The sequence below is a fragment of the Bos taurus genome, chromosome 23, assembly GCF_002263795.3.
Source record: "Bos taurus isolate L1 Dominette 01449 registration number 42190680 breed Hereford chromosome 23, ARS-UCD2.0, whole genome shotgun sequence".
Classification (NCBI taxonomy): Eukaryota; Metazoa; Chordata; class Mammalia; order Artiodactyla; family Bovidae; genus Bos; species Bos taurus.
Window position 1 is genome coordinate 26,594,012 of NC_037350.1, and position 22,233 is coordinate 26,616,244.

The 22,233-nt window shown below is 37.3% G+C and overlaps 2 protein-coding genes across 10 annotated transcripts in view; both read left to right on the forward strand.

Moving 5' to 3' along the window:
• Positions 1-14,225, forward strand: part of LOC104972343 (E3 ubiquitin-protein ligase TRIM38-like) — a 182,372-nt gene extending 168,147 nt beyond the window's left edge. For 6 of the 8 annotated variants that reach the window (XM_059880610.1, XM_059880609.1, XM_059880613.1 and 3 more), the window contains 5 exons: positions 1,508-1,528; positions 2,665-2,691; positions 3,172-3,198; positions 5,500-5,526; positions 5,699-6,750. In XM_059880610.1, coding sequence (XP_059736593.1) covers positions 1,508-1,528; positions 2,665-2,691; positions 3,172-3,198; positions 5,500-5,526; positions 5,699-6,222 — 626 coding nt within the window. In that variant the 3' untranslated portion in view covers positions 6,223-6,750. Of the gene's footprint in view, positions 1-1,507; positions 1,532-2,664; positions 2,692-3,171; positions 3,199-5,499; positions 5,527-5,698; positions 6,751-13,570 lie in introns of those variants that run through there. The other 2 variants (XM_059880614.1, XR_009492558.1) reach the window with 2 other exon arrangements.
• A 3,172-nt stretch (positions 14,226-17,397) lies between these two features.
• LOC112443756 (butyrophilin subfamily 1 member A1-like) overlaps positions 17,398-22,233 on the forward strand; it is a 75,217-nt gene continuing 70,381 nt past the window's right edge. For both annotated transcript variants that reach the window (XM_059880616.1, XM_059880617.1), the window contains exons 1-2: positions 17,398-17,649; positions 18,448-18,572. In XM_059880616.1, coding sequence (XP_059736599.1) covers positions 18,530-18,572 — 43 coding nt within the window. In that variant the 5' untranslated portion in view covers positions 17,398-17,649; positions 18,448-18,529. The remainder of the gene's footprint in view (positions 17,650-18,447; positions 18,573-22,233) is intronic.

Sequence of the window (22,233 nt, forward strand, 5' to 3'; positions counted from 1 at the left end):
AAAAAGAAACTACTTAAAGAACGATCTTCTAACATTTTTCTCATGTAATACTTGCATTACTTTATCTCCATTAACTCATATTTTAAGTCCCTTCAAATACATGAATCTAAAATAAACATTAATTTATGTCATTAATTTTCTGCTTGCTTATAAAATATTTATGTGCTGATAAATGGTGTACTTATTTGTAAGTTAATAGAAATGGAAGTTTCATTACAGTCCTAACTTCAATTCTTTGAACTTCTTCTGAGGTACATGATAAAATTGAGAGTGTGAGTTTATCAAATCTAATTTTAAAAGTTCTCTCAACTGACAACTCAATTAAATTTCATTGCACTATTATTCAATGTAAATAGAAACCATCAGACTTCAGGAAAGATGTCAGTTCAGTTCAGTCACTCAGTTGTATCAGATTTTGTGACCGCATGGACTGCAGCACGCCAGGCTTTCCTGTTCATCACCAACTCCCACAGCTTGCTCAAACTCATGTCCATTGAGTCAGTGATACAATCCAACCATCTCATCCTCTGCTATCTCCTTCTCCTCCCACCTTCAGTCTTACCCAACATCAGGGTCTTTTCCAAAGAGTCAGTTCTTCCCATCAGGTGGCCAAAGTATTGGAGTTTCAGCCTCAGCATCAGTCCTTCCAATGAATATTCAGGACTGATTTCCTTTAAGATGGACTGGTTGGATCTCCTTGCAGTCCAGGGGACTCTCAAGAGTCTTTTCCAGCACCACAGTTCAAAAGCATCCATTCTTTGGCACTCAGCTTTCTTTATAGTCCAACTCTCACATCCATACATGACTATTGGAAAAACCATAGCTTTGACTAGTCGTACCTTTGTTGGCAAATTAATGTCTCTGCTTTTTAACATGCTATCTAGGTTGGTCATAGCTTTTCTTCCAAGGAGCAAGCAAGCAGCTTTTAATTTCATGGCTGCAGTCGCCAAAGATTGTACTCAAACATTATAGTCATTTGCTTTCTTAATGGCTATGACATCTTCTAAAAAGATATTCTCAGGACTTAGTGTTTGTTGACTACAATTCACAAATTGTTTCACTTAAAGACAACTTGTTTAATCTGACATACAAAGACTTGCAAAATTCAAAATCAGTTTCAACATACTACTATGAAGATAACATTTGTTATGGAATTATTTTATTCTTTTATTAAATATGGATTTTGTCCAAATCTTCAATTATGAATGTCCTTAATACTGTTCATAAAATATGTATGTATGGGATAAAATCCTAGTTAGTTTTTCTGCCCTGTTCATCATCATTCTTATTTATTTATTCAACTGGGGAAATTCACTTCCTTTTCTCAGTTTTTGAAGATAGAACTGTGCTTCCTTGGCTTTTTTTTTCTTTTCAGGAGTTTTTGTTTGTTTTTTTCTAATCACATTCATCCTTCCAGTTTACTATGCAATGGAAATTTTCTATTCATTTTCATTTTCTATATTGGTTTCTCTTGATATTTACATGAGATTTCCATTTTATTTTTCAGAAGATCTTCAGAAAGAAATTGGTAACTTTTTTCTGACATTCTTTTTTACTGATATATTTCTTTGAAAAAAATTCCTTGTCACTTCCTGTCTCATTACCTCTTACTCACTCCTGTCTTGTCTTTTTCTTCTTGTGGATTTCAAATTACCCTATCTGTTTTCTTTTTATCTTCCTGAACTCATTCCATGTTAAGTTCCCTTTTCATTCTTTCAGGTTTTGTTCACTTCCTTCCCTTTCTATGCTTTATTTTTAGGCTTCTTCTATTAATATATCCCCGGTGATTACTGGAATTTTATAGTAATTCACTGTACAGTAGTTAGTTTTACACTTGGTGAGATAAAGGTGATTAAGCTAAGAATGATGACAGAAAGTTTCTTTTAATTTGGGTTCTTCAACATGTGCTCTGATATGGAGTGCCCATTGTTTTATGCATGATATTCTGCTTGTTTTTATGGGAAAGTTAAAACTCCAAAGTTGCTGAGTGAGATAAGTTCCTTTTTTTTTTTTTACTTGTATATTATGCTATATATATTGATGTCAAGTTAATCTTGAGACTTACTAGTCCATTTTTCTTGACTATATTCTCAAGTGATTTAAGATGTATAAATATTTTTTTCACGACTTTGCTGGATTTTTTTTCCAACCATAATTATTGTTGTTCTTTTATTTTTATTTTTAGCTTTTTAATCATTAATACTTCAAGGTCTTTATACATACATTTTTTTTCACTCAAATAAACTTCATTGTAAACCTAAAATCTAAAGTTATTTTCCAAGTTATTCCTACACTATTTTGGTATTATATCATAAGAATTATTAAACTCTCATATCCCTACATATCAAATTATATTCTTCAAATTGTAGGAAGGTTTTTAGATGTAGTAGGCTTCAGAGATTTCTTTAGTTGCTTTTAAAATGGACATGGCAAAACCAATACAATATTGTAAAGTAATTAACCTCCAATGAAAATAAATAAATTTATATTTAAAAAATAAAATGGATATTACTTGGTCAACTTTCAGACACTACTGGCATTGGCAGATATATGTGCAGATGTATGACTTTACTTGAATCTTTTTCATGATGTTAAGAAAACAGTTTTTTAAATTAATTAGTTAACATTATATATGTGTATTTATACTTGTTTTTTTTCTCTCAGATAGGAGGAAGGCTCAGTTCAAATTAGGTAAGTAAAGCTTATTTCCCAAGAACCTTTATTCTTCTAAATCTCAGATTCTTCCACTGTAGAAATTGAATAGGATTTAGAAAAGCAACAAAAATGCTTATAGTAGGCAAAAAGCATTTGAAATGTTATCTTCCTAAATTCTAGTAATTTCAATAAATTATTTTCAAAAGACAAACCACCAGTGATTCAGCATGTTCTTCCTTCTCTCCCCTTCCTTCCTTAATTTATTTCATGTCCTCTCCTTCCCACTTCTCCTTCATCCCTCCCACTTTTTACTGCTTCTATGTTTCTATCTACCCTCCACCTGATCATTTTTATCATTGTGTTTTCTAAAAATGGAATATGAGAATATGAGATAAAAAGAGGAAGTCCAAAGAATGCAGAAGAAAATATATGACAAAGACAAGGAGAAATGAAAAAGACAATGAGAAAAAAAAATGGAAGAAAAAAAAGTAAAGTTTCCTGTTTTGGTTTTTGCAGGCTGGAGGGAGTCAACATTATACCCTGGTGAGTGACATGGATTCTGATAAAGGCTGTCCTATTGCAAAATATATTTTAAATGAATACCTATTGCATGCAAAACAATACAATAAAAACAAACAAAACTCCAAAATATGCATTCTATGAACTCAATAGATTACTCAGTATTTTAAAAAATAATAATGTACTTAAAATATTAAATTTAGCAATTTGACCATTATTATTTTCTATTTGATTTTTTAATAATTGAAGCATAGTTCAGTTCAGTTAAGTCACTCACTCAGTCGTGTCTGACTCTTTGCAACCCCATGAATCACACCACTCCAGGCCACCCTGTCCATTACCAACTCCCAGAGTGCACCCAAACCCATGTCCATCGAGTTGATGATGCCATCCAGCCATCTCATCCTCTGTCATCCGCTTCTCCTCCTGCTCCCAATCTTTCCCAGCATCAGAGTCTTTTCCAATGGGTCAGCTCTTCGTATGAGGTGGCCAAAGTATTGGAGTTTCATCTTCAACATCAGTCCTTCCAACGAACACCCAGAACTGATCTCCTTTAGAATGGACTGGTTGGATCTCCTTGAAGTTTCAGGGACTCTCAAGAGTCTTCTCCAACACCACAGTTCAAAAGCACCAATTTTCTGTGTTCAGCTTTCTTTATAGTCCAATTCTCACATCCATACACGACCACTAGAAAAACTGTAGCCTTGACTAGATGGACCTTTGTTGACAAAGTAATGTCTCTGCTTTTTAATATGCTGTCTAGGTTAGGTCATAATTTTCCTTCCAAGGAGTAGGTGTCTTTTAATTTCATTGCTGCAATCACCATCTGCAGTGATTTTGGAGCCCAGAAAAATAAAGCCAGACACTTTTTCCACTGTTTCCCCATCTATCTGCCATAAAGTGATGGGACCGGATGCCATGATCTTAGTTTCTGAATGTTGAGCTTTAAGCCAACTTTTTCACTCTCCTCTTTCACTTTCATCAAAAGGCTCTTTAGTTCTTCTTCACTTTCTACCAGGCATAGTTGGCTTACAATATTACATTAGTTTCAGGTGTACAACATAGTGACTTCAAAATTTTGTAGGCTATACCCCATTTAAATTATTATAAAAATTGGCTATATTTCCCATGAAAGAAAGGGAAGTCACTCAGTCATGTCTGACTCTTTGTGATCCAGTGGACTGTAGCCTAGCAGGCTCTTCCATCCATGGGATTCTCCAGGCAAGAGTACTGGAGTGGGTTGCCATTTCCTTCCCCAGAAGATCTTCCCAGCCCAGAGAAGCATATTCCCCATGCTGTACAATATATCCTTTAGGTTTATTTATTTTATACATAGTAGTTTGTACCTCTGAAACTGTAATATTATTCCTCCCCCCTTTCCTCTCTCCACTGATAATTATGTTTGCTCTCTATATCTGTAAGTCTGTTTCTGTTTTGTTATATTCACTATTTTATTTTTTAGATTCCACATATTAGTGATAACATACTCTATTTATCTTCCTCTGTCTGACTTATTTCATTAATAGTAATACCATCCAAGTCCATCCATATTGTTGCAAATGTCAAAATTTCATGTATGTGTATACACACACACACACACACACACACACAAAGGAACAGTAATCAGTATGTGTGTGTATATATATATATATATACACACACACACAAAGAAACAATATTTAGTCACTTGTAGTGTGTGTGTATATATATATATATATATATATATATATATACATTAAATTCAGGTATAGTATGAACAATGGGGTGCATGTACCTTTTCAAATTTGTGTTTTCATTTTCTTTGGTTATATACCCAGGTGTAGAATTGCTGGATCATATGGCAGTTCTATTTTTAGTGTTTTGAGAAGCCTTTATACTATTTTCCACCAGTTTACATCCATCAACCATTTACAAGGTTTCCTTTTCTCCACATCCTAGCCAACATTTATTATTTGTTTTATTATTTTTTAATTGACATCTCAAATAATGCTGTGAGGATAAGTAAAAGATCATCTCCTATAAAGTCTGAGGAAACCACAACAAAGAGAATTTATTTGATCAGGCATATCATAATCTCTATTTCTCTTCCAACATCTTAAATAGATTAGGGACACTTATCCTATGGGAATGTTGGTTGAAGAAATCAGTTCTTCAAGCCAGACATAATTTAACAGACTGTGAAAAGAGGTGCCAGTATATCAAAGAATATTTTCTTTGGTTATTATCATTTATAAATTAATCCTTGAGAATTTATACTCATAATCTGAGCAGATGGATGTATTTATCTATCAGATGGGGCTTCTCACATTCATATGTTCCTTGCAGATTGGAGGAAAGAAGAGTTCCAAGCTGGTGAGTATGATGGTCCAGGAGGGACCCTGCTCCTTGTGGGGTAAGAAAGGAAGATGGGTGAAGATGACTTGGATGTTCCCAGGGCCAGAGAAGTTCTCACAGAATGAGGACCCTCTGGCCCAGGCCTACTGAGACTCTTTCCATAAACATGACAGTCTAATTGTTTTTGCAGTAAATGTGATTCTTGATGAAGCCACTGCTCATCCCAGCCTCCTCCTGACTGAAGAGGGGAGAGGAGTAACCTTGCAAGAAATACAGCAAGATCTACCCAGCTCCACACAGAGATTTGTCTCCATTCCCTGTGTGCTGGGTCAGCCACAAATCTGTTCAGGGAGATACTACTGGGAGGTGAAAGTTGGGGAACTGCATTCCTGGGACCTGGGAGTTTGTAGGGATAATGTATCAAGAAAGGGGACTTTCCAAATGTCCCCACAGAATGGTTTCTGGGCCATTAGGCTCTACCAGGAGGATTACTGGGCCCTTACCATCTCAGAAACTCATCTTACTCTAAGAGAAAAACCCCTTAGTGTGGGGATATTCCTGGATTATGAGGCAGGAGATGTATCTTTCTATAATATGACAGATGAATCCCACATTTTCACATTTTCCAAACAGACATTTTATGGTGTCCTAAGACCACTTTTCAGACTTTGGTTCCCTGACTCTGGCCCCTTGACCATTGTCGAGGTGGAGTAGAACACACTGATGTAATTCATGTGCCTACACCTCCCTGAGAAAGTATAACATTGGGCCCAAGTGATCATTATAATTCTCCCCACTGGCCACAACATGATTTTTCCCCCTCCTGCATATTGGTTCATTCTCGAGGTGAAGTTCTGTGAGACTGACTGATTGTTGCCTCTCATATCACTTCTTACTTCTTTCTTAATTATAAACTCCTATTATTACTATGCCTGTGACAACCTAGTATAAAGATTAAATTTTCTAGACTACCAGCTGAATATCACTAAATGATGACCAATGCATTATAGATTTATTATTCTGTGTAATTTCTGGGATGTTTCTTTAAAGGAAAACTATGTTTTCTCATTGTTTACTTTTTATGATGCCTGAAATCTATCATTAATGAAACATCTGTGACCATGTAAAAATCATGGATGGCAGACAAGATACAGTGGCTTAGGTTTTTGATAACTTGTGAAACTATTCTATTACTCAGTTCCTAAATTATATTCAGTGAGAAATAAACTGTTCTATCTCTAAGCTTTTTATACTTTGGATTTTTGTCATTTATAATTGAATTTAATCCTAGTTTGTATACCCTCCCTTTAAGGATGGCAACAGATGACACCCACAGTTGAATATTTAAGTGAAGTAGTAGGCATAAAGTCCTGTACTTGATTTCTTAGCAACTCCTGCTCCTCCAGTGTATGAGTCAAGTTAGGGTCTCCCAATTACTCCTGACTCATCAGACCCTCCTGACTTCACTTCCTTCTCTTTCCTATTTAGATGCCAGGGTTAATAATTTTAGGTATTCTTTTACTAATAAGTGAAAATTCCTGATCTCATTGTCCTTTCACATCTGCTTGGAAAGAAACCCCAAAATGAATGAATCTATTATTCATTTCTCATACTGGAAGTTGAACATGCTATAAAAGTCCATACAGATGAGTAGAGTGGTTACTCTATACGTGTGCAGTAACCTGTCACAACTTGGGCACTAGCACTGTTGATGGCACTTTTCTATCTGGCAATCTTCCCGTGTGTCTCCAGTCATTTACAGTCCCTTGCCTTTCCAGTCAATTTCATTAAAAATTCTACTTTTTAAAACTTCTAACTCTACTCCCACCTAATTCTCAGTATAAGACTGTATTTCCATTTTGAAAAAACAGTAAAGATAATAACAAATAGAATCAATCAGAGGGGAATTGTCTCATCATTGTAATGACAAATATAGCGAAATTATCAAAATCTCCCAACTCTACATTACTCCTCCCTCACTGTTACATTAAGAGAAATATCCCTCTTGCTTTACAGGGAACACCAACCTACTCTCCTCTATACCCATCTTTCCACCTTATACTATTTTACATGGTACTAAGGTCCATCAATTATTCCTCTCAGTGTTCCAACTAGTTTTTCTACCATAAACTTAAAAATTTTAAATCTTGTCCATCTTAAAATCACAACAATGCAATTTTCCATCAACTCTACATCTTCTTATTAACGCTTTTGACTCTCTTTCATAATCAAACTTCTCAAAACATTTATCTAAAGTCTCTATTTATATTCCCTCATTTTTATTTCCTTCTTAGTATACTCTATGATATGCAAATCCTCACCACCAATACCCCACTGTGTGACCTTATTTGGAAATAGGGTCATTGTAGATATAGTTAGTTAAGATGGCATAGAACAGGTGCCTAAATCAACGTAACTGGAGTCCTTATGAAAAGGGAAAATTTGGACATAAACATGCACAGAAAGAACAGCTTGTGAAGGTTGGAGTTTTGCTGCCACAAGGCAAGGAAGGTCCAAGCCTGCTGGCAAAGCACCTGAAGTTTAAAAAAAGGCTTGGAACCAATCTTTTTCTAGCACCTTCAGAGGAAGCATCACCATGTCAACATCTTGTGTTTTTTTGTTTTTTTTTTTTTAATTTTATTTTATTTTTAAACTTTACATAATTGTATTAGTTTTGCCAAATATCAAAATGAATCCGCATCTTGAACTCAGACTTCTGGCCTCCGCAACTATATTGAAATAACTTCCAACATTTAAGCTACTCAGCTTGTGGTATTTTGTTGTGGTATAGTAGAAGGTGTAGCAAACAAATACAATTCTCTTTTGTTAAATACAATCTGCTCATTTGTTTTCTTTAATAAAAATAATCCAGAAGTAAACACTATGTTATGGAAATTACAAGGGGTTTCTACATTTACACAAATTTCATGCCATGGTTGAAAATCAACATAGATAAAATGTACCTTAAATAAAGTAAGAATTCTGAAACTGATAAATCCATACAAGGTACTTAATTCTGTGATAATTCTGAGAAAAAGGTTTGTTGAGATGTTATTTGCATACCATACATTCATTCAAGTGTTCATTCATTCTAAAAAATCATCTCAATAATTTTTAACATATTTACATAGTTCAGCAATCATCATTGATCCAATCGTAAAGGATTCCATCTCCCCAAAAGAGCTCTTGCTTTCGTTTTCAAATAATCTTTGTTCCCAGGCCCAGGGATCACTAATCTATTTTCTCTATACATAGATTTGCCTTTTCTGGATATATACAGTTGCAGTCATATAATATATGGTCTTTTATGTCTAGCTTCTTTCATTTAGCATAATATCTTAGAGACACACACTTTTCATATTTCAGTGGTTTGTTCCTTTTTGATAGAATTTATCTTGAAGAAGGAAGTGGCAACCCACTCCAGTATTCTTGCCTGGAGAATCCTGTGGACAGAGGAGCCTGGTGGGCTGCTGTCCATGGGGTCACACAGAGTTGGACATGACTGAAGCAACTTAGCATGCGTGCATGCATTGGAGAAGGAAACGGCAACCCATTTCAGTATTCTTGCCTGGAGAATCCCAGGAATGGAGGAGCCTGGTTGGCTGCCTTCTATGGGGTCACACAGAGTTGGACACGACTGAAGCGACTTAGCAGCAGCAGCAGTAGCAGCACTGTATGGATATACCACATTGTGTTTATTCATTCTTCAATTAAAAGGCATTAGAATGCTAACATTGTGAAATCTTATAAACAATGGCTATTAGATGAGTGAGGAGGATGACTGTGAACCACTCTTTCAAAGAAACATTAGCTGTAAAAGGTAAAAAGAAATCAGTTCAGGTCAGCTCAGTAGCTCAGTCATGTCCAACTCTTTGTGATCCTGTGGACTGCAGCATGCCAGGCTTCTCTGTCCATCACCAATTCCTGGAGCTTGCTCAAACTCATGTCCATCAAGTCGGTGATGCCATCCAACCATCTCATCCTCTGTCATCCCTTTCTCCTCCTGCCTTCAATCTTTCCCAGCATCAGAGTCTTTTCCACATCAAGAAGAGTCAGTTCTTCACATCAGGTGGCCAAAGTACTGGAGTTTCAGCTTCAGCATCACTCCTTCTAATGAATATTCAGGACTGATTTCCTTTAGGATTGACTGGTTTGATATCCCTGCAGTCCAAAGGACTCTCAAGAGTCTTATCCACTGCCACAGTTCAAAAGCATCAATTCTTTGGCACTCAGATTTTTTGTGGTCCAACTCTCACATTGATACATGACTACTGGAAAAACCACAGCTTTGACTAAACAGACCTTTGTCAGCAAAGTACTATCTCTGCTTTTTAATATGTTGTCTAGGTTGGTCATAGCTCTTCTTCCAAGGAGCAAGCATCTTTTAATTATATGGCTGCAGGCACCCTCTGCTGTGAATTTGGAGCCCAAGAAAATAAAGTCTGTCACTGCTTCCATTGTTTCAACATTTATTTACGATGAAGTGATGGGACCAGATACCATGATCTTAGTTTTTTGAATGCTGAGTTTTAAGCCAGCTTCTTCACTCTGCTCTTTTATTTTCATCAGTAGGCTCTTTGGTTCCTCTTTGATTTTGGCCATAATGGTGGTGTCATCTGCACATCTGAGGTTATTGTTATTTCTCTCTGCAATCTTGATTCCAGCTTGTGCTTCATCCAGCCCAGCATTTTGTATGAGGTACTCTGCATACAAGTTAAATAAGCAGGGCAACAATATATAGTCTTGATGAACTCCTCCCAATTTAACCAGTCCATTTTTCCATGTCTGGTTCTAATTGTTGCTTCTTGAGCTATATACAGATTTCTCAGGAGGCAGATAACGTGGTCTGGTATTCCAGTCTCTTGAAGAATTTTATACAGTTTGTTAATGACTATTGGCATAGTCAATAAAGCAGAATTAGATGTTTTCTGGAACTCTCTTGCTTTTTCTATGATCCAATGGATGTTGGCAATTGGATCTATGGTTCCTCTGCCTTTTCTAAAATCAGCTTGAATATCTGGAAGTTCTCGGTTCACATAGTGTTGAAGCCTCACTTGGAGAATTTGAGCATTACTTTCCTAGCATGTGAGATAAGCACAATTGTATGGTAGTTTGAACATTCTTTGGCATTTCCTTTCTTTGGGATTGGAATGAAAACTGACCTTTTCCAGTCCTGTGGCCACTGCTGAGTTTTCCAGCTTTGCTGGCATGTTGAGTGCAGCACTTTCACAGCATCATCTTTTAGGATTTGAAATAGCTCAATTGGAATTCCATAACCTCCACTAGCTTTGTTTGTAGTGACGCTTCCTAAGGTCCACTTGACTTCACAGCAGGATGTCTGGCTCTAGGTGAGTGATCACACAATCATGGTTATCTGGATCATGAAGATCTTTTTTTGTATAATTCTTTAGTGTACTCTTGCCACCTCTTTTTAAGATATTCTACTTCTATTAGGTCCTTACTATTTCTGTCCTTTATTGTGCCCATTTTTGCATGAAATGTTCCCTTGGTATCTCTAATTTTCTTGAAGAGGTCTCTAGTCTTTCCCATTCTATTATTTTCCTCTGTTTCTTTGCATTGATTTCTTAGGAAGACTTTCTTATTTCTCTCCTTGGTATTTTTTGGAACTCTGCATTCAGATGGGTATATCTTTCTTTTTCTCCTTTACCTTTAGCTTCTCTTCATTTCTTAGCTATTTGGAAGGACTTCACAGACAACTGTTTTGCCTTTTTATATTTCTTTTTCTTGGGGATGTTCTTGATCACTGCCTCCTGTACAATGTCATGAAACTCCATTAATAATTCTTCAGGCACTCTGTCTAACAGATATAATCCCTTGAATCTATTTGTCACTTACACTGCTTAATCATAAGGTATTTTATTTAGGTCATACCTGAATGGTCTAGTGGTTTTCCCTACTTTCTTCAATTTAAGTCTGAATTTTGCAATAAAGAGTTCATGATCTGAGCCACAGTCAGTTCCCAGTCTTGTTTTTGCTGACTGTATACAGCTTCTTTATCTTTGGCTGCAAAGAATATAATCAATCTGATTTAGGTGTTGACCATCTGGTGATGTCCATGTGCAGAGTTGTCTCTTGTGTTGTTGGAACAGGGTGTTTGCTATGACCAGTGTGTTCCCTTGGCAAAATTCTGTTAGCCTTTGCCCTGCTTCATTTTGTACTCCAAGGCCAAACTTGCCTGTTACTCCAGGCATCTCTTGACTTCCTACTTTTGCATTCTAGTCCCCTATGATGAAAATGACATCTTATTATGGTGTTAGCTCTAGAAGGTGTTAGTTCCAAAATTCTGGTGTTAGTTCCAAAATTGTAACTCACTTTTGAACAACCATCAGATGGAGAATGTTGGATCCCACCAAAAAAAGATACCCCACATCCAAGGGCAAAAGAAAAGTCCCAATAAGATGGTAGGAGGGGCAAAATCACGTTTAGAATCAAACCCCATACCCATCAGAGACACTCAGAGGGCTCAAAAGAAATCCTTGTGCACATGAGGATCCAGAGACCCCACAGAGACTGAGCCAACCTGCCTTTGAGTGTTGAGTGTCTCCTGCAAAGGAGTGGGTCAGCAGTGGCCTGCCACAGGGACAGGGGCTCTGGCTGCAGCAGATTTGGGACACACAGCATGCAGCATAAGCCCTCTTGTAGGAGATCGCCATTAGCCCAACCATAGAACCACTGAGCAGATGACCCACAAACTGCAGAACACTGTTAAGAAAGTTCTAGGACCCACAACAGATTTTCCAACCTGGGTATCTGAAAAAGGGACTGAGAACTCCCAAGGAACTTGACTTTGGAGGCCAGTGGGATTTGACTACAAAACTTCCACAGTACTGGGGAAACAGATTCTTGGAAGGCACAAGCCAAATATTGTGCACACTAGGACCCAGGAGAAAGGAGCAGTGTCCCAAGAGACTGAGCCAGACTTGCCTGTGAGTGTCCAGGAGTCTCTGGTGGAGGCATGGGTTGACTGTGGCCTGCTGAGGGATCAGGGGCACTGAATAAGTCCTTTTGAAGGAGGTCGCCATTACCACCATTAACCCTACTATAGTTTGGCCTCAGGCCAAACAACAGGGAGAGAACACAGCCCAGTCAACAGAAAAATGGATTAAATAATTACTAAGCACTGTCCCACCCATCAGAACAAGATTCAGATTCCCCCACAGTCAGTCTCTCCCACCACGAAGCTTCCACAAGCCTCTTATCCTTATCCATCAGGAGGCAGACAGAAGGAAAACCACAATCACAGAAAACTAACCAAACTAATCACATGGATCACAGCCTTGTCTAATTCAGTGAAACTATGAGCCATGCTATATAGGGCCACCTAAGACGGACAGGTCATGATGGAGAGTTCTGACAAAACATGATACACTGGAGAAAGGAATGGCAAACTACTTAATTATTCTTGCCTTGAGAACCCATGAACAGTATGGAAAGACAAAAAGATATGACACTGAAAAATGAGTCCAAATCCAGTACTTGGGTGCAATCTCAAAAATGACAGAATGATCTCTGTTTGTTTTCAAGGCAAACCATTCAATATCAGAGTAATCCAGGCCTATGCCCCTCCCATTCATGCTGAAGAAGCTGAAGTTGAACAGTTCTATGATGACCTACAAGACCTTCTAGAACTAATACCCAAAAAAGAGAAATGTCAGAATCTTTAACAGAAGGCAGGTTAGAAGGAAGGAATTTTGTTTGAGCTTGTTTTGAATAGCTTTGCTTAATTTTATTCTGTTTTTAAATGGGAAATATAAAAATATATATTTATATAGAAAGGAGAACAGAGTGAGAGATGGAAGACACAGGGGAATGATGTTATCCGAAGTGATTGTGCCTGGGAAAGAATATAGGAGGTGATATTTCACCCTCTAGTGAGGACTGCATAAGAGAACGAGTGTGTGTGTGTGTGTGTGTGTTCATACTCAGTTGTGTCCAATTCTTTGCAACCCAGTACACTGTAGCCCACCAGGTTCCTCTGTCCTTGGGATTACCCTGGTAAGAATACTGGAGTGTGTTGCCATTTCGCCATTTCCTCCTCCAGGGGATCTTCCCAACCCAGGGATCCAGCCCATAGCTCCTGCAGCTCCTGCATTGGCTGGCAGATTCTTACCACTGAGCCACTTTGGAAGCCCCACAGAAGTGGAAAATATCATCAAGGCAGAAGAACATTACTACTAAATTATGAGTAAAGTAGTCATTTCAGCTACAATTATGAGTTGACTAAACTAATCTACGCAAGGTTACACCCTGTGGAGAGTGAATGCTTCTGGAGGACAAGACTCTCAAAAACTGGTAGAAACATCATGAGAACAGAGGGAACAACACATTCTGGGGAGAGGGGCATCACTGAGTGTCTAAGACAATAAACGAGTATGAGAAACTGTGGAATTGTTTGTGCAGATAAATCATAAAAATGGTTCCAGTCTCATTTTTGCCTCTTCTTGTTTGCCGCCACTTGACCTTTTCAAGAGTGGAGCTCAAACACTGCCAAGTCACATGAAGTTTGTATCTAATTATTACAACCCTAGATTGAACCCGGAGTTGTGATCCTATAGAAAAGTGTTGGTCGCTCAGTTGTGTCCAACTCTTTGTGATCCCATGGATTATAGCCCTCTAGCTCCTCTGTCCATTCTCCAGGCAAGAATACTGGAGTGGCTTGCTATTCCCTACTCCAGGAGATCTTCCCCACCTAGGGATCGAAGCTGGGTCTCCTGCATTGCTGGCAGATTCTTTACCATAGGAGCAAAAGACCTAGAGGATGCCTCTCTTTACATGTAGTACTGATGACATCCATAATCAACATCATATCTTGAGCAGAAATGACCTTCCAACATTCTGTCAGCTCCTTCCAGATATTTACTTTCAGTCTTTCTCAAAGTTTCCTCTAACCTGTATTATATTTAACTGTTAAATTATTTTCAAATCTCCTTTTCTCTCATTGTGCTTGTGCACCATTTCTGTCATGATTTTGCCTCTGAAATGTCCTAATATGTTTATGAACCTGGGAAATTCTCTCTGTTTTTAACAATGAAGCACATAAAAAAATTTCTCATCAAATTACTCTCCCAGCAATAAAAACTATATCTTTCCTTACCCTTCCCTCGTGGACAAAGGTCAACCAATTTACAACCCAGATATCTTCACTAAATCCTAAGTTGTGGCTGATTTATTGCTGCAATCGTTAGCATGTAGGCAATAAAATCTTACATAGCTTTTCCTCATTATATAAATTAAGGTGTTTAAAGGTAAAAAATAACCTAAAAAGGAATTAAAAAAAGACAGACAGGCACCTATGACACTCAGCAGAAAGTCCAGGGAGAGCAAACAGAGATGAGAAAATCAGCAAACTCTGGGGGGAAAACAATTTGCAGATTATTCTATATGAATTACTTTGAAATATAAGTGGCAAGAGAATGGTAAAGACAGTAAATATAATGAAAAATGAAATTCATTCATTCAATTGTTCATTTATTCTAAATGTAATTACTAGGTTTTTACCCTCTTTCACTCTGTGCAAGCCAGTATAAACTAACAAAATTAAAACAAGCTTGCAATCAAGGAAATTGTTTCCTGAGCATTAGGAGAGACAAATAAATTATTGTCCCTTGATTTGACATGTGACTGAATTCATTATTTGAAATAAATTTTCAGGAATCACTATGTAATTGGAGAATATATATATGCCAGAAACTAAAACAGAAGGAAAATTACACAGACAGAATATTGATATATGGGAACAAGCTGCTGCTGCTGCTGCTGCTGCTGCTGCTGCTAAGTCGCTTCAGTCGTGTCCAACTCTGTGCGACCCCATAGACGGCAGCCCACCAAGCTCCGCCATCCCTGGGATTCTCCAGGCAAGAATACTGGAGCAGGTTGCCATTTCCTTCTCCAATACATGAAAGTGAAAAGTGAAAGTGAAGTCGTTCAGTCGTGTCTGACTCTTAACGACCCCATGGACTGCAGCCTACCAGGCTCCTCCATCCATGGGACTCTCCAGGCAAGAGTACTGGAGTGGGTTGCCATTGCCTTCTCCATGGGAACAAGACATAGTCTCAAATCAGGGAAACCTAAGCAGTTGTCTTTACCTAGGGAATTCAGGATTTAAAGCAAAAAAGCTCCAGAAATGTCTTTATAATTTTTTTTCTTTTTGGAGCTATCCATAAAGGTAAGTGGTAGAGAAACCAATTCCCATTCCTCTAGCACCAGTAGCCAAATCTCCCACCTGAGCAGCTTAGAATAATAGTGGGTTTGCATGTGTCTGTGCTAAGTCACTTCTGTCATGTCCAGCTGAGTGTGACTTTATGGACTGCAGCCTGCCAGGGTCTCTGTCCATGGGATTCTCCAGGCAAGAACACTGAGATGGGTTGCCATGCCCTTTTCTAGGTGATCCTCCCCACCCAGGGATCAAACCCACGTCTCTTACATCAACCTGCATTGGTAGCTGGGTTCTTTACCACTAGCACCACCTGGGAATCCCGAGTGGTAGAAATTCCCAATATTTTTAATGGAATTTTTATAATAGGAGTTGGCTATTGCTTTTTGCCTTAGATTTTTTCCTATTTAACATTTTTTGTTTGACATTGGCCATGGAGCTAACAATTTGTCCAGTAAAAAGAGAGTTATTAGCAATCACTAGACAGGCTCAAAGAGACGAGGTAGACACAGGTGCTGCACAGGCGCAGGCCATACCATCCTTCAAGTCCACGAAATTCTCCAAAGCAGGGGAGAGGTTTTGAAAGGTGTTTGCATTTCTGGTGTCCCTTGTGCTTTCAAGACCATTGAAATCTGTTCTTAATCTTGTTCATTTAAAAGGAAGAAAGAAAGTGAAGTTGCTCAGTCGTGTCAGACTCTTTGCAACCCCGTGGACTGTAGCCCACCAGGCTCCTCCATCCATGGGATTTTCCAGGCAAGAATACTAGAGAAAGTTGCCATTTCCTTCTCCAGGGGCTCTTCCCTACCCAGGGATTAAACCGAGGTCTCCTGCCTTGCAAGCAGATGCTTTACTCTTTGAGCCACCAGGAAGCATCCTCCAAACAGCATAGTTAAGCAGTTTTCATCAGCAAAGGTTCCTGTGTGGATATTTTCTCTAATATGAAAGCAGGAGGGGATACATTTGGGAATTTGCTGCACTAAGTCACCCAAATTGCCATGTGAGAGGCAGGACCACATAGAGCATTCTTAGACCAGGAGGAAACAGCTCCAAGGCCTAAGAAGTGCATGATGTTGACATAAGTATAGGGCCTGGGAGCCTTGCAGGTCAATTACAGTGGTTAGCAGCAGCAGCAGCATCAGGGATCAAATGCAAGGAACCAGGAGATATCTTATAAATTCAGTTCATGATCCCAAGGATTTAGTTTTTGTCCTAATGGATTAAACTGGAATGCAGATGTTCCAACAACACATGAAAGGTTGATGGTTCCTGTTCCTCTTGCCTAGAGCAATCATTAGAGTTCTAATTTAATTTTATGGTCTGAAAATATGTAATTCGTGGGAATATCTTGGAGAAAATAAACTCTTGATGATTGTCAATAACTGCAGCAGCTTTTTGAATGAAAGGGCTAGAAATATTTATGGGGCTGGAGATGTGGAAATCAGCTATTTTCAATGTCCTAAGTAGATTTTCCATAAACCATAGGGTTAATAAGGCTAAGACTGCAAAAACTTGTAGAGGTAGCATATATACACATTCCTTCCTCTGATTAAGGTAAATACATAAATCTCAGAAGTTGGTGTGAGAATGTATTGTTTAAATCTCTACTGTATGCTATGAACTGTAAAATAATAACAAAAGCAATAAAAGCAGGGAAAAAAGGCAGTCTGTGTGTGTGTTCATATGCGGACATACCTATTTGGATTAAATACTTGGCTTTACGGTCATGTGGGGGTTTTATTATGGTCTCATGAATGGAGAAGAGCAAAGTGCAATCTAAAGTCCCCTCCCAGCTACCTTGTGTCTTTGCGCTATGCTTCTGTTCCTATTGGTTGGAGTGCATAGACGGGAAGCAACTGAGTGGTCTGACTGACGCTTCTAGGGCTTCAGTATTTCAGAGCAGGCTTAAGAGAAGAGAGATGTTCAGTGTGTGCTAATAAACTGATATTTTCTGTTGGTGATTAAGCCAGGTAAGTGTAAAAAGAAACGTTTATCATGTATAAGAAGGGCACTGGTGGAGTATGTGTATGCGTGTGTGTGTGTGTGTGTGTGAAGGATCTGAGAAAGGTCAACAGAGACAGCAGAGACTCTAAGAAAAAGGATCTAAAGTTAGCGTCTTTGACTCTTCTGATTTGTCTATCTTTGTTCTGATTTCTTTCTTTCCCTAGTTAGAAAACATTAAAGTTTCTTCTAGAAAAGCTGTAATCTTCTCCAATCTCAGATACTTGGCTTTTATCTTTCTCTGGTCCTCAGAACTTATTTATCTCCGGTTGATTCTGGATACATTTCATGATCCTTGCATTATCTCTACATCTCTCGGTTTTCTTTCCTTCACTGTCTATCCAGGAGAGGCATTTATTCTGTGTCAGAAGAGAACACTGAGTCTTTCATCTGCATTTCCTCCCCTGAACTCAATCACTCATCCAAACCCAATGCGAGAATTCATTCAGGCAAACCTTCTTCTAAAGGTCTGGAATCTTTCCTACCTCTTCCAGCTTCTCACACTCCTTCAGGAAGGAAGATGGAATGAGAGCAGGTCTGTGGTCAGGTGGAGCTTCCCTCACTCCCATGTGCTGGTGCTGTCAGATGAGGTTACCTCACTCACAGCACAGGACCCAGGAGAGAAGTTCCTTCTCATACCAACCCCTCCTTGAATTCCCACCATGGGCCAACCCAGACCCAGCAATCTTCCCTTGACTCCCCAGGGAATGATGGAGGTCAGCGTTCCTGAGGAAAATGGACCTGAGCTGTGATTTTTCTGTTTACAGGAAAGAAGGGAAGAAAAACACTGTTTTGTATATAGGAACCAACTAAGAGATCTCTGGAGTTCCATATTTCACATCTGACATTATGATTAAATTATTCACTGTCACTTTGGCTGCTATAGGATATGGTAAGTTTAAAAAATGAGTGAAGTGACAGATCTGAATATTTATAATATTAGACTTCTGCATGGTGCCAGAAAAAATCTGAACAGCATTTTAGCATATCTGAAGAAAGTAACTTATATGGACCATATCTGATAAACTCACTTTATCATTTCATCATTCAGTGGTTATATAAAATCTGTATTAATTTTGGGAATCAACATTGCCAAAGACATCAGATTATATTTTCCAGAATCTGCAGGGTCTGCAAACTCTAATGGAGAGAAAATGATTAAATAAATAAAAGACTTAGGGAAAGGAAAGCTTTGTGAAATGTAGCAATTATTTTACTTTCAAATATATAATGGACTATCTAGTTTAATGAACAGTGAATTGAGGGGATTACTCAAGCAGAATTAGGACTAATCTGTATGAATTATTTTTTTAATCCACAGTAAATGTTTACTGTTTTTCAATTTGTTCTTCCAGGTTTATTAAAAGTTAATAGGCAACAGTGTATAAGTTTAAGGCATACAGCATCTTTTGCCTTTTATTTATCATGAAATGATTATCACAATAATTTTAATGAACATCCTCATCTCATATAAACACATATTTATAAAATAGGAAAATTTTTCTTGTGATGAAACCTCTTAAGATTTATTCTCTTAACAATGTTCACCTATAATGTAAAGCATTGTTATTACCTCTATTATGTTGTAAATTATATCCTTAGTAGTTACGCCAGGAAAACTGGACAGCTACCTGTAAAAGAATGAAATTAGAATATTTTCTCACACTATATACAAAAATAAATTCAAAATGGATTAAAGACCTTAATGTAAGACCAGAAACCATAAAACTCCAGAAGAATACATAGGCAGTACACTCTTTGACATGTTTTAGCAATATTTTTTAGAACTTTCTCTTCAAGCAAGGGAAACAAAAGCAAAAATAAGCAAATGGAACCTATTTAAGCTTAGAAGTTTTTGTACAAAAGAAAAGACAACCCACTGAATGGAAGAAAATATTTGCAAATGATATGACCAAATGGGTTAATATCCAAAATATATAAACAATTCATACAACACAATATTAAAAAGAGCTAATTCATAAAAGAGCAAAAGAACTAAATAGATGTTTTTCCAAAGAAAATATACAGATGAGCAAGGCCTTAGGATCCTTTTTTAAAAAATCTCTCAGAGATCTTTTACAATGTCTCATTCATTTTTTGTTTTACTTATTGGAGTCTTCTTTTTTTCTTAATTAATCATGTCTAGCTGCTGCTAAGTGCTTGCAAATTTTATCTTTTTTGAAAAACCTCACTTATTGTTTTGTTAATTTTTTTCATTGTTTCTGTTTTCTTTTTTTTTTTATTTTATTTTATTTTTAAACTTTACAATATTGTATTAGTTTTGCCAAACATTGAAATGAATCCACCACAGGTATTATTTCCATCCTTTTGCTAACTTTGAGTTTAGTTTATTCTTTTTATAGTTCCTTGAGATATAACATCATTTATTTGAGATCTTTTTTTCAAACTTTGGAGATATTTTTAGTGTAATCTTTTATAACTAGAAACTTCCCTTTTAGTACTGCTTAGACATAGAAGTAATAATCCTCAGTCAAAAGCTAGCAAACTGAATTCAACAGCACATCAAAAAACTATAAACTATGCCCAAATGGGATTTTACCAGTGGGATACAGCGTTGGTTCCACGTACCCAGATCAGTCAGTGTGATACAACATCAGTCAGTCAGTTCAGTCGTTCAGTCGTGTCCAACTCTTTGCGACCCCATGAATTGTAGCACCGCCAGGCTTCCCTGTCCATCACCAACTCTCAGAGTTTACCCAAACTCATGTCCATCGAGTCAGTAATGCCATCCAGCCATCTCATCCTCTGTCCTCCCCTTCTCATCTTGTGCCCCAATCTTTCCCAGCATCAGGGTCTTTTCCAGTGAGTCAGCTCTTCACATCAGGTGGCCAAAGTATTGAAGTTTCAGCTTCAATATCAGTCCTTCCAATGGACACCCAGGACTGATCTCCTTTAGGATGGACTGGTTGGATCTCCTTGCAGTCCAAGGGACATCGCAGACCATAATATTTAAAATAACATGATCACCTCAGTAGATGCAGAAAAAGCATTTGACCAAATTCAATATCCATTCATGCTTTAGAAAAAGAAAGATTCCAAACAAAATAGATATAAAAGGAACTTAACACAATAAAGGCCATATGTGAACAGCCCACAGATAGAATTATAATTAATAAGAAAAAGCTTTTTATTTAAGATCCTGTACAAGGCAAGCATGCCCATTCTCTCCCTTCTATTCAACCTAGTAATGGAAGTACTAGCAAGAGCAATTATACATGAAAAAATTAAAGTTATCCAAATCACAAAGGAAAAATAAAATTGTCTCTATTCCCAGATTGCATGCTTCTACATGTAGAAAACCATAAAGATGTCACAAAAAAACTTCTAGAACTCATTAAAAAATCATATAAATTTTCAAGATAAATAAACACAAAATTCAGTACCATATCTTTACATTAAAAACAAAATATCCAAAAAAGAAATCAAGAAAACCTTCCCATTTACAGAAAACAACCCCATTTACAGAATCATCAAAAAGAGCAAAATACATTTAACCAAATACAAATACAAGGAAAGTAAAAGATCTATATACTCAAACTACAAAATATTGATAAAAGAAATTTGAGAAGACACAAATAAATGGACAAATATGTTCATGGATTGGAAGAATTAATAGTGTTAAAATGGCCATACTACCCAGAGTAATCCACAGATTCAATGAAATTCCTATTAAAATCTCAATGGTATTTTACATAGAAAAATCAATGCTAAAATGTGTATGAAACCACAAAAGACACAAAAGATCCAAAGCAATCTTGAACAAGAATAAAATGGAGATATTACACTTCCTTGACACAGATGTATAGAACAGTCTTTTGGACTCTGTGGGAGAGAGACAGGGTGGGATGATTTGGGAGAATGGCATTGAAACATGTATAATATATATGAAACGAATCGCCAGTCCAAGTTCTATGCATGATACTGGTTGCTTGGGGCTGGTGCACTGGGACGACCCAGAGGGATGGTATGAGGAGGGAGGAGGGAGGAGGGTTCGGGATGGGGAACACATGTATACCTGTGGCGGATTCATGTTGATGTATGGCAAAACCAATACAATATTGTAAAGTAAAAAAAAAAAAAAAATTTATTAACCAAAATAAATAAATAAATAAAGACCAAAAAAAAGTGCTTGAAAAGCTATACATTTACATTAAGTTGAAAATAATGCAATCTATATGTAAATGGCAATGGCAAGAGTGTGATGGTTGTTTGTCCATATAAGTGATTCAGGATGATAATAGTATATATGCTATAGATAAGAGGCAGAAATAAAATCTGCAAAATAGTCTATGAGAAACAAATTGAAAATTAGCCTACTTACCTCTCTAGAACACGAACACAAATTTTCTTAATTATTCTGATGTTTGCATAAATGCTGAAGATCTTTCCTTTGTTTTTTAGTGATCAATACAGAGAGAACATGAGTAATATTTTTCCTTAGTGTTATCCTAGTGCCTATCTTATTTGTGGGTTTTTCAGTACATTTTTGTATTATTTGTCTTCACTGGTATTTACATATTTATTTTTAAATT